Raw genomic sequence first — 13,404 nt, forward strand, 5'->3', positions numbered from 1 at the left:
TTTTAACTTAATTTTATAAGAAAATACACTTTTTTTTTTTTTCCTACGTAGGGAATTACTATCCGACCGCTGGTGGAATTTCTAGATGTGAAGAAGTCCAATAAGAAACAGCAAGCGGTCAGTGAAGAAATCCATTGCCGGGTAAGTGTTAATGTAATGTAATGGTTGAAATGATAAGAGAAAAAATTGTTGGATTCGGTCGACCACTTGATATTAAGGTGTTCATTTCCTGAAGGAGAGGGAAATGGCAAAGGATAAAACGGAAGGGGGGCCAAGGAAGGCATGAGTAGGGGGAATAGAACGAGCACAACCCCAGAGTGGCTTCTCCAAATTGACCCGCTAGACCTCTTGGGAATAGGGGCACAAGAAATCCCTCTTGTTACTTCATTCAACCTGAAAATGTTTCTGCTGGAAAACTATCACTGTATGTCATTATTTTCCAAAATTATGAGCAAAGTGTTACGATGAGAAAACTAACCTGAGAATTGCCTAATATTGATATAATACATATCAATTTGTTTGGAGGTGCATTATTGTTTTGTGGCTTGCAGTAAAAACAAAGCAAAATGAGCAAACAACCCAACAACAACAACAGCAAACGAAACAAAAAATGATCCGCATCTTCAGAGTTTAGAAGTGGTAGCAGTAGAGTGGAAATTAGTGATTTCAGGTAACAATTAATCAAGAGCCTGCTTTTTCCGTTTTAGTTTTTTGATCATGTGAAGACCGGGATTGAAGATGTTTGTGGACATTGGGGTCACAACTTTTGGAGAGACAAGTAAGAAGGTCTTGCGCCATTATATTCTGAAGTGGCTCTGGCTCGCTCTGGAAGCAGGGCTTACTGAGCTGTGTTACTTTTCTGAGTTGCACACCTTTCCTGCGCTGTGCCAGCCTCTATCCTTTAAGATAAAGTTCAACAACCACAGAGACCTAGAACAAGATAGAAGCTTACTTTTCTCTTCTGTAAAAAGCCAGAGCTCTGTAGACCACATAGGCATTAATAGGTGAGCTCTGCTCCACGGACCGCTTGTGGTTCTCGGGACCCTTCTGTCTAGGTGAATCCACCAACAACTTCCGTTTCCAAGGTTGCCTCTTAGACCAGAGTGGCTGCTGCAGCATTAGTCATCATGCACACATTCCAGGCTGCACGTAGGAAGAAAGATAATGAAGAGACAAGGAATATGTACCAGCTTCCTCTGAAATGGAGCTGTCCGAAGCTTTCACAGAATTCTTCCAGTTACACACATGGCCTGGCCCTATAGGGCCAGGGCTCCATCACGTGGGCAGTTCTCACTGCACAGGAGGCTGAGGAATGTAGTCCATTTGGTTAAAAACTGAGGGTTCTGTTACTGTCTGTTCTCCCACGCTTGTTGAGGGGCCTTGTCCAGTGCAGAGCTTCAGAGCACCTGAGGATATAAATAGAATAACACGCATTTTACAAATAGATTTAAAATACAAATAACAAAGGCTTTTCAATCTACACTTACACGAAATATTGTGTGTGCTTATATAAATGTGTCTGTCTCTGTCCGTTTTTGTTTGTTTCTTTGTCCTTGTTTTGTTTTGTTTTAACCTTTAAAGTCTCTGCGGTGGATAAAGAAGATTCAGTGCTTCTCCTCAAGGATCTTAGAGTTGAAATGGACAAGGTACACTAGCCAGGCAGAATTAGGTACAGAATTAGGTACATGCTTTCATATTAACTGAAAACCGGACTTTTGGGATCAAGCAGTAAGGATTAGTGTGACAGCAGGGCTGGGGACCACAGAGTGGAGGAGCCAGCCCACCCGACCACCAGGAGCTGATCGTGCGCCTTCACTGCCATCCACACGGGTAGGTTGAGTCAGCCATGGCAGGAGTTTGCCATGGAGCTAACAAATGCTCTGAACCAGAGCCTTTTTCTGCTTTGTCATAAAACAATTTGTTAACACTTATCAGCCCATCACTGTTGAGGAGAGCCTTTGGAAAGAGACAGACAGACAGACAGACAGATTTAAACTATATTTTGGTAGATTCCTCTGCTGCTTGCCTTTGCTTGCCTGACTTGCTAGAGACCCTCCCTCTCCCTGCTAACTTACACGAAGTTGACCAACATACCAATTTATGTAGTTTCACATAAGGGAGTTTTTGCGTACTTACTGTTTGTCTACATGTTCCGACATGGTACTGGATTACACAAGAATTATAAACCATGAACTCAGGACTTTAAAATTTTGCAGTAAAATAGAGGTAACAACACAGACACACAGCAAACCGGTGTGTGTGAACGTATGTATGTGTGTGTGTGATATCATTAGGTGATCAAATGAGTTTACAGAGACTCTAAGTACGAGAGCAACCTTTACAAACCTGGCTACACTTTTCTATTAATGTTGAAAAGTTCCTTGGACCTTTTAGTGGACCTTGGTGGACCTTTTAGCGACCTTTAGTGTTACTTTATTAAGTAAAGAAAAAATATTTCATTTGTCTGGAGAGAGTGCCCAGTTAGCCACATGGGAGCACAAAGTAATGAAGCAAACTGAAATCTCCATCGTAAAAATATGGAGAAAAATGGCCATTTATCTTGGGCAGGATTTTACATTTTTTGCAGGCAGGAGGTAGATGAGAGAACTTACCCATCTCTGTTGTGACTTTCTACGCTACCCTGCTTTACATCGCTGGAACCTTCCTAACAAAGATGGATCCTTGTCTTTGCCAAGCCAGCAGTACAGACTTTTCTGCCTTTCTCTCTCTCTCTTGTTTTCTCAGCCCAGCCCGTTTTCCACCTATATCCTCCCTTTCCACCCGACCACTTTTCTCCCTTCTCTAGGCACCCCTTCCTTCCCTGGAGGGACAGGAGAGTGTAGTAGCCCACAACGGTTGGTTCCTTTCCAAAGGGGCGATGAAATTAAAGATTTATACCACTCCTCTGCCTCCCAAACAGGGGGAAGTAGACATGAGTAGATAGATGTAGGCATCAGGTCCGCAGCCGCTGGGACAGTGGTAGGAGGGATTGGTGGACCCTGGGATTCTGTGGGTTTGATCTGGAACAGCAGAGAAAAGTCTGGCTACATCCTGTCTTGCAGGCAGAGATACTCTGTCTCTGGGGTACGGGAGTCTGCTCCAGACTGATTTCTACATGCTGCCAGGGTAATTGGACCATAAATACTAAAGAGGGCAGAGCCAACTCTGATTTCCTGTCTGAAAGGTGGTATTGCGGTGTGTCTCACGTTTTTCTCTGCAGTGTGCGTACTTCATTTCAGTCCTGTATATTTCCATGCCTCATATTCTCCAGGTAGATTTCAAATACTTCTCTGGACTGTCAAGTACATTGTATGTCGCAGGTAGAGCAGGGAAGTGGGTGTGGGTGTGGAGGAATTTGGTGCTGACGCAGGCCATTTTTAAAATTAGCTTTCCGCAGATCCTATCTCTGGTATGTACATGATTGTTGATGTTAAAGATCACATATAAAGAAGTGGATTGTTTCAGGTATGTTGGGTATCTTTCCATTTCGTCTGGAATCCTCATGCTGTACATTTCTAGTGGTCTTGCCAGAGAATTCTTGAGGCATTTGATGCTTTGAGGAAGGGTAAGGCTCAATCCTTTGAGTAGGGAAGTTTCTCAGACTTGGTTAAAGTTGCCTAATGATGGCGAAAGGAAGAAAACACCTAGGCGTGGCTTGGCAGAGAAATGAAAGGTGTGGAAATAAAGAAAAGAAAGTACATATGTCCTATGCTAAGTAGATCAGATGTCATTGCCCTTGATGTTAATTCTTCTGTTGATCTCTACTGAAAAGCTAAAGCAATAATAAAAATAACAGAAGTTTAAAAAGAGGTGTTGCTGTGGGGCACCTGGGTGGCTCAGTTGGTTAAGAGTCCGACTCTTGATTTTGGCTTTGGTCCTCGTCTCACAGTTTGTGAGATCGAGCCCTGCACTGGGCTCTGCGCTAACGACACAGAGCCTGTTTGGGATTTCTCTGTCTCTGTCTCTCTCTCTCTCCCTCTACTTGTTCTCTCTCTCTCTCTCTCTCAAAATAAATAAATAAACGTTAAAAAAAAATACAGTGAAAAGATGTGTTGCTGACGCCGGGAGTCCTGGCCTAATGGGCCTAACATGAAGTTGAGAATAAATGGAGAAAAAAGTTAGCTGTGTGTTTAGTGTTGTGGCCCCAGTGGAAAGGATGGCTCTCTTTAATTATTCATAGCCCTCCAGTACAGAACAAAGGACTAGTACCAAGAATGTGGGTTCACATTGTTTCCTTCCATAGCACAGGTGTACCTATAAACCTCTTTGGGCTTATGGTGATCATTGTAAATGCATTTCTTTCTTTCTCAACAAATATTTATTGCATGCTGTTTTGCTTACCTGTTGGCATAATAATGTTACATAATAAACTGCCCTGATATACAGCTGTCCAAACAACAGTCACATTATGAAAGCATATGAGTCACGCGTCTGAGAGTCCAGGATCTGGGGCTGCGCCGGGCTGATGCGGACAGGTCTTGCTAATGCTTCAGGGGATTGGCTAGTTGTCAGCTCATCCTGGCTGGCCTTCTTGTATGTGACTGGAGTAACAGAGCTCTGCTTCGTGTGGCATTCACCTTTGTCCTGGGACTCATGAGTCACTCCATGCATGTCCTTCTCATGGTAATTGTGAAAACAAAAGAGATAAGCTTCAATACGCAAGCGCAAGCCAACAAGTCTGTTTTAAGCCTCTGCCCCAATCATCACGTCTGCTGTAGCCCCCTGACCAGAGCAAGTAACGTTATTGGGGCCAGTGGCAGGAAACAGGACAGCACAGGTCACTTAGGCCGTGGCGGAAGGACATTGCCAAGTAATATGGCAGAGGGTGTAGGTACAGGGAGGAATCGAGGCAAAAGATCTCTTCTACCATCCATGCTTATAGTGTACCAGGCACTGTCCTAGGCACGGGTGATACAGGAAAAAGTGGAAAAAAACCAAAACCAAAAACAAAAAGTCTCTGCCCATATATACCATTCTAGTGCTAGGGGACAGAAAGCAAGATAAATAAATTATATAGCATGTTAGAAAATGATAAATGGTATGGAGAGAAATCTATCTGGGAGGTAGAATGGGAAGTTAGGAGGGTGGGAGGGAGACAGCATGCATTTCTAATGGGATGGGTGGGAAAGCCTTTTGGAAAAATGGCTCTTAAGGAAAGACTTAAAGGGGGGTCTGCAACTGTGGGGCAGGGGTGCTCCTGGTGGAAGGAATGGTGGCTACCAAGCCCCACAGGTGGCAGTAGAACTGCCAGTTTCCAGGGCAGGAAGGACACCAGGGAGGCTGGATGTGAGCAGCACAGTGCTAAGAGGTACAGCTCCAAACTGTGTAGGGCCCCCAGGTCGCTGTGCATTTACTCAAGAGAGATGCGGCGTTGTTGTATGGTTTGACTTAACGTTTTACCAGGTTCGCTCTGGCTTCTGTGTTGAGGGTAGTCTGGAGGAATGCGGTGGTGGAAGCAGGGAGACCAACTGGGTGCCTGTTTCAAGAATCCACTGAGGGGGCGCCTGGGTGGCTCAGTCGGTTAAGCGGCCGACTTCGGCCCAGGTCATGATCTCGAGGTCCGTGAGTTTGAGCCCCGCGTCGGGCTCTGTGCTGACAGCTCAGAGCCTGGAGCCTGTTTCAGATTCTGTGTCTCCCTCTCTCTGACCCTCCCCCGTTCATGCTTTGTCTCTCTCTGTCTCAAAAATAAATAAACGCTAAAAAAAAAAAAAAAAAAAAAAAAAAAAAAAAAAAAAAAAAAAAAAAATTAAAAAAAAAAAAAGAATCCACTGAGAGGTGATGATGTCTTGCATCAGGGTGGATCCAAGAGATAGGAGGATAGAAGTGCCGAGGCATGGTGGGATTGTGTGTGTGTTCTGATGGTGGCATTAACAGAAATTTCTGGTAGAGTGGACATGGAGTATTAGTTTGCTAGAGTTGTTAGAGTGCCACACATTGAGTGGTTTAAACAGTAGAAATTTAATTTCTCACAGTTCTGGGGGCTAGAAGTCCAAGATCAAAGTTATCAGTAGATTTGGTTCTTTCTGAGGGCTATAAGTGAAGCATCTGTTACAAGTCCCTCTCTTTGGCTTGTAGATGGCCGCCTTCTGCCTCTCTACATGGTCTTCCCTCTGTGTGTGTGTCTGTGTCCAAATTTCCTCTTACTATAGAGACACCAGTCATATTGGATTGAGACCTGACCTAATGACCTCATTTTAACTTAATCACCACTGTAAAGACCCTATCTCCAAAGACAGTCACACTCTGAGGTACTGGGGGTGAGGACTTCCACCTGTGAACTTTCAGGGGCCCACAATTCAGTCCATAACGTGGAATGTCAGAGAAGGAGAAGAATCAAAATTGACTGGGTGGAGTGGTCATTAACTGAAATGGCGAGAACTATAGGAGAAGATGCATTCGGTCTGGGAAAGTCAAGTTGGAGAACTAGATATCCAAGTGCAGATGTTGAATAGGCAGCTGAATATTCATTTCTGGGATTTGGGGGTGAGGCTACAGCAGGATACAAATATGGGAGTCGCTGGCACAGAGATGCTATTAAAATCACGAGACTGGCCAAGATGGCTAGAGAGCAAGTGGAGGTAGAGAGGACCAAGATGGAGCCCTGAGCACTCCTACATCAAGAGGCCAGAAAGAAGAAAAATACCCAACAAAAGAGACTGGGAAAGGGGTAGGAGGGAGCCCAGGGGAATGTGACGTCCCGGAAAATGACCTATTAAGCAGGACAGGTCAGGAAAGGTGAGTGCTAATAATTGGCCATTGGATTTATATTGTAGGGTCACCGATGACCTCAGTACAAGTAGCTTCAATGGAGTGCTGGGGACAAAAGCGTAATTTGTGAATGTGCAAGAGAAAATCCGTGGAGAGGAATTGGAGATAGAAAGCATTAAAAACACTTTTGAGTAATATTGTTGAAAGCAGAAGCAGTGAAATAGCAATTGTTAAAAAAAAATACGTAGTTTACTCTGTTATTAGTAAATATTAGATACATGTATATCATGGCTGGATACAGCAGTGTCATTTATGTATACATATATTATGTATGCACATACATTGAGGTCTACACATAAAATATATATATATATACACATATATATATGTATACATATATATACATATATATATGTATACATGTTGTTGTTGTTGTCAGTTTAGTATTAATTACTTGAAGCTCTGATTTTCTTTATTTCCAGGTTTAAGAAGTTCGATGACAAATACCTGCGGAAGCTTTTGATTCGGGAAAACCAACCCAAGTCAAGCATTGTGTCTTTATATAAAAAGCTTGAAATAAAACATGCCATTGAGATGGCAGAGACGGGGATGATAAGTACTGTTCCTTCTTTTGCATCTCTGAAGTAAGTGCTGTTTTGCAAATAAAAGTTAGTATTCCTGTGTATGTCTTTATAGTTTTTGGAAACCGGTAATAATAACAAATTTGATCTCTTCCTGGACACCTCACAGAAGAGTGAGATCCTGGTTAAAATGTGCAGCCTAGAAATGTGTGCCGTATGTCACATCATGTCACGTTATTTTAGAATTGACTGGTCAGCAAATACTTTGTCATGTTTAGGATGGGTATGCCTTTATTCTATCTTAATGTAATTCAGTGCTTTTTAAAGGTGCCTCTTTAGCGAGCATTTTGAAATGGAATATCTTAAGGTGTGCTATTATAAATACGCATGTGGATATAGCTATTTCCTCATAGATTATTCATGCATCGTAGTTTAAGGCTTGCAAGGAACATTAGTGATCATACGGTATGATGGTTCTCAACCTAGGCTGCGTATTAAAAATATCTTAGGAGCATTTAAATGATACGAATGTCTGGGCCTCACCCACACCAATAAAACCAGGATCTGTGGTGTTAAGGCCCAGGTATAGGTATATTTATAAGTTCTTCAGATATTTCCAATATGCAGCCAGAATTGAGAGCCACTGACCTAGTCTATCTCCCTAATTTTAAAAATGAGGAAATGAAGACTCAGAATGGTAAAGTGACTTACCCAAAATTTTATAGCAAGTCCATAGCAGAGCAGTAAATTACTGCTCAGTTAACAAATGAGGTCATTTTATTGTGTAAACATCAGTCCTTCCCTGCCACAAAAATAACAGAAATTACAGGTTCTGCTGATTTCTTCTTTCACCGATGAGCTTGAAGTGCATTTAAAGAACATGTCACGTAATTAGAATGCTGTCAATGGGAGAGTTGAAATAAGACAAGGAAACTTCAAATTACACCCAACCATATTAACTAGGGTTTTTACTAAGACTGTACATCCCCTATTAAAATTATGGGAGTTTACCCAGTCCAAAATAAAAAGAAATAGTGATCAAGAATGGCTTGGAGGTAAAGGCATTATATTGCACTGGGAACAGTAGTTGACTGAGCGCAGTGACTGATTTATAGTCCTCCGCTGCAGTAACTCACTATGTGACCTTAAGCTGGTACATCTATTTCCTTGAGATTGAGTTTCTTCAAGTAGAAAATGGGGCTACACTTGATCTTTGTTTCCCTCTAGCTTTACAAATTAATGATCTTTCTTACTCACCATTCCTTTCACAGTTGTGGCAAAGGATAATTCAATTATTCAGCTTCACAAAGGAGAGCCATTATCTTTGCGATCACTAAGAAATTTTAGTTTTACTCTCTGTGTATAGTTCGTTTGGAAGCTGGTAGTAAGCAGAGAAAGGCAAAGGCTTAAGGTTATGGAAGTAGGTAACAGAATTAATGGTCAGCTGCGTGGCTGTGTAAATGAGTAGCATATTGACCATTCCACAGCTCCTGAAACATTTTCTTTAGAGAAAATGAAAAGCAGAAAGGGAGGTAATAAGGAACTGTACTTCTGACAGTAATGGACTCAGTGTTGTAGTCCAAACCATCCTATGCAAACAACTAGAAAAAAAAGCACAAAATGTATTTTTTTTTTAATTTTTTTTTTCAACGTTTATTTATTTTTGGGACAGAGAGAGACAGAGCATGAACGGGGGAGGAGCAGAGAGAGAGGGAGACAGAGAATCGGAAACAGGCTCCAGGCTCTGAGCCATCAGCCCAGAGCCTGATGCGGGGCTCGAACTCACGGACCGCGAGATCGTGACCTGTCTGAAGTCGGACGCTTAACCGACTGCGCCACCCAGGCGCCCCCAAAATGTATTTTTAAAACCTGCTGAAAAGCTGGAAAGCACCAGTGCAAAGAAGAATATCTTGGCCAAGAGTCAACAGAAAAGGGAAGTCCAAGAAGATGGAACGGGCATTTGGTGCCATTTTTTCCCCTGGATCACAGAGAAGTTATCTGAGAGTCTAAAAGGCTAAAACAGAATACAATTGGAATTCAGTACCTACTAACAAGGAGGGGTTCTTGTACCCAGCTTATAGGCTATTACTTCCAAATTCTACCCTTTAACCCTCAAGGGAAAGAAGTCTAGCCTAGAATTCTCTCAATCCATGATTGTTTAAATCATCTGAAATTGGTAATTACTCCTATCCCAGCTGCTTGAGAGAAATAAACTTAAGTCTTCTCCAGAGGAAAATAAGATTATAAAGAGTCTTAAACTACTTCCATGATTTTTCCTATATCGTGTCTATCAACCAATCCAAAGCATAAGAGTAGACAAGGAAGTGAGATACTGAAAACACTGAGAAAAAGATAAAACAAAAACAGGGAGTAGTAACAGACATAAAGGGGATTCACATAATTAAGTTATCAGGCAGGGACTTTAAAATAAAAATAATAGTATGTGTAAGGAAAGAAAATGGCATTGATGCTTTTGACATTGTTGTGGGGGATGATATAAATAGAAAAGATCTAAGTGGAATATTTGAGCTAAAACTAAAATAACTAAATTTAGGATCTCATTTGATAGTGTAAAGGCAGATTAGATACAGCTACCGAGAGAATCGACTGATTATAAGGTAAGACAGAAGGAATAACCAGGATGAAGCAGAGAGCTGGTGGGGTGGGGGGGGGTGGGAGGGGAGCATGGGAAATGTTGAAAATAAAGTAAGAAATATATGGGATTATGTGAAAGTTCCAGGAGAAAATGAGAGAGAAATTAGTAGGAATAGTATTTTAACAGTTAATTACTGAGCATTTCCCAGACAGATAAAAGACAAACCCCAAGCAGATTAGATAAGAAAAATACCAAATGCAGGTGCATGCTAACAAAACTGCTAAAAGTCAAAGACACAGAGAGAATTTTAAATATGATCAGCGGGAAAAAGAGACCTGTTTTCTTCAAGTAAAAAAGAAATGCTGACAACTGATTTTTCAACAAAATTCTGAAAGCAAGCAACTGATAATCTATAGAGTTCCATATCCTGCTAAAATATTCTTCACAAAAAGGAGAATGAAAACATTTTCAGACAATTAAAAATCATCATACTAAATTGAATGATAAAAAATTTCAGGCAGAAGAAAAAAAAATTCAGAAGGGTAAGACAGAAGGGTAAGAGTCTCCGTAGAGAGAAGGGTTGGAGATTAAGGAAGGAATTAAAACAATGGAAATGAGTACTTGTAATAGCTAAATGAATATCAGTTGCATAAAGTAATAATGTCTGTGTGGTTTTGAATGTAAGCAGAATTAAAATGAACAACCAATACAGTTTATAAATTGGGAGGGAGGTAAATGGTGTTAATTGTGTTTTGATAACCTTGTGTTGTCCAGAAAATAGTAAAAATTATTTTGGATTTTAATAAGTCAGTGATTAACGTTGTAATCCCAGGTGACCACCAAAAAAAAAAAAAAAAAAAAAAAAAAACAGTAAAAGAACATAAAAGCCAACCTAACTACAGAAATAAAAGAGCAAAATAAAATAAAATTTAAAAAGGCAGCAAAGTAGAAAAAACAACTATAGACGAGGTAGAACAAATAGAACGCGAATACTAAGATGATAGTCTTGAACCCAAAGGTAATTACATTAAATACAAACATTCCATTTGAAAGGATGGATGATCAAAATGGATAAAAATATACAACGCACTAAGTGTTGCTTACAAGAGATAGCACTTCTAGCTAAAAGTACAGACCGATTGCAAGTGAAAGGTTGATAAAAAGGTATCTTGTTAAAGCACCTAAACAAAAGTAAGTTTGTATAATTATATTATTACCATAAAATGTAAACATTACATTCTGCATAACAGAACCACAAGTAGAAATACACAAATTCATAATCATAGTGGACAACTGTATTGCTCTTCTCCTAGAAAATGATAGAATAAGCAGACAGACTTTCAACAGGGATATAGAAGATTTCAATAACATAATAAATAATCAAGTCTTAAAAAGTTTCATATAGGGTATGTTCCCTTACCAGGCGGGAATCAGAACCAAAATAAAATATAAAACAGCATAAAAAGTAGAATATCCCTGTAGTTAGAAGTTAAATAAAAGTTGGATCTAGTAAGAAATTATGCTATAAATCAGAAAATACTTTGAAAAACAGGATGTATGAAAACTTGTATAAAGCATTTTTAGAGGAAAATTTTTTTAACCTTTAATGAAAATGTTAGAAATACAGTTAATAGGCAAAAAAAAAAAAAAAAAAAACCAACAAAAACAAAAAAACAACAAAGTTAGGCTGAAAATCAATAAATTATACTAGGAAATTAGAAAAAAGGAATGACAAATTAAACCCATAAAAGAACAGAGAATTTGAATAGTACTGTAAATACTAAGGAAATAAATCTGTACTTGAAATAGTTTCTACAAAGTAAACCCCAAGACCATTTGGCTTTATTTGTAATTCTACAAAATATTTAAGGAGAAAATAAAACCAATCTTCCACAGACTTCTTCAGTAAGTAAGGAAAAATGGAAAGCTTCCCAAATTGCCGTATGGGACTAGCATAATTTTGATACTAAACCTGACAAACTTTATAAGACACTTATAAGAAAGGAAAATTCTAAAATATAGAATTTTTGTTTGTTCACGAAAAATCTATGGCAAATACGATTTTTAATGTTGAAATGTTGAAAGATTTATCCTGAGATCAAGAACAAGGATGCCTATTATTACTATTTCTATGAATATTGTACCAATGGTAGGCAAGAAAAAATTTAAAAGTTAAGAATAGGAAAAGAAGTACAACTGTCACTATTCCCAAACAGCTGGATTGTTTTCAGAGAAAATCCAAAAGAACCTACAGAAAAGTAATTAGACATAATAAGGTAATTTATCTAGGTTTCTTAATACATGGCAAAAAAAAATCAGTGGTGGCTTTATAAGTATCAACAAATAGAAGATGACACTTTAAAAAAGGCTTAATTTAGAATGGTATCATGAAACATTCATATACGTCAATGTCAAATATCAAAATGAAATTTAGAGAATATGTGTGAGACCTCTCTGCAGAAAGTCCAAACCAGATAAAAGACTATATTAGTAAAAAGAAAGACTCAATATTAGAAGACTATCAGCTCTTCTCAAATTGATCTGTGGACTCAAAGCAATTTCATTCAAAATCCCAGCGTGTAATTAGACAGTCTGGTCCTAACATTTCTGTGGAAACATAAAGGGCCCAAATTAACCAAGACAAAATTGTCTTTAACATGAAAGAACAAATTTGGAGGATTTATACTATCAGCTAGCAAGACGGTAAAACTCCTATGATTGAGACAATGTGATTCCTGGGTAAGGATAAAAGAACAAACAGACCAGCGGAACAAAGTAAGAGTTTGGAATAGACCCATTTTCATAGAAGCATTGTTTGTCATATCCAAAAGTTGGAAATAAGCCAAATACCCGTCAATAGTAAAATGGGTAGATTGTGATATATTCATGTAATGGGATATTGCACAGTGAATAAAATGAACCAACAATAGCTACATGCAATAACACAGTTGAATCTCCAACATATAACGCTAAGCAAAAGAGGCTAAATTTAAAAGACTACCTATTATAAAAAAATAAAATAAAAAAATAAAAATAAAAAACTACCTATTGTATTTAAAAGACTCCATTTATATAGAGTTCAAATTCAGGCAAAAGTATTCTGTGAATTCCAAAGTTAGGATTGTGGTTGTTTTTGTCAAAGAGGGAAGGAAGTAGTGATTGTTGGAGGCGTGTAATAGTGGTTTCTGGGGTTCTAGGTCATGTTCTGTTTTTTGACTTGAGTAGCGGTTGTACAAGTACACTTGCTTTGTGGTAGTTCATTGAGCTGTGCATGTAAGATTCCTGTACTTTTTGTTTTTGTATTACATTCCAGTAGATATACTTTGGGTATAAACAAGGAAGGTAGTTGGGCACTTACCACTAGAGTTCTACAAACATATGTTGGATAAAACTTGGTGGGAACATTGTACAAGAAAATCAGACACCCAAAAGATTGTTACCTCTTGACTATATTTGTCCTTCTCAAGTCCTGTGAATTAACTTTGCTGATCAAACTCCTGATTAGATACCTGGACAGCT

The 13,404-nt window shown here is 39.3% G+C and overlaps 1 protein-coding gene across 1 annotated transcript in view; it reads left to right on the plus strand.

Moving 5' to 3' along the window:
• The window catches only part of SLC9A2 (solute carrier family 9 member A2), a 99,953-nt gene that overhangs the window by 77,965 nt on the left and 8,584 nt on the right, over positions 1-13,404 (plus strand). Inside the window, exons 6-8 of the mRNA XM_040454115.1 lie at positions 52-141; positions 708-778; positions 7,191-7,352. Of these exons, the coding sequence (XP_040310049.1) occupies positions 52-141; positions 708-778; positions 7,191-7,352 (323 nt within the window). The remainder of the gene's footprint in view (positions 1-51; positions 142-707; positions 779-7,190; positions 7,353-13,404) is intronic.

Source organism: Herpailurus yagouaroundi, unplaced genomic scaffold (assembly GCF_014898765.1).
Source record: "Herpailurus yagouaroundi ecotype Mexico unplaced genomic scaffold, PumYag 210, whole genome shotgun sequence".
NCBI classification, from domain to species: domain Eukaryota; kingdom Metazoa; phylum Chordata; class Mammalia; order Carnivora; family Felidae; genus Herpailurus; species Herpailurus yagouaroundi.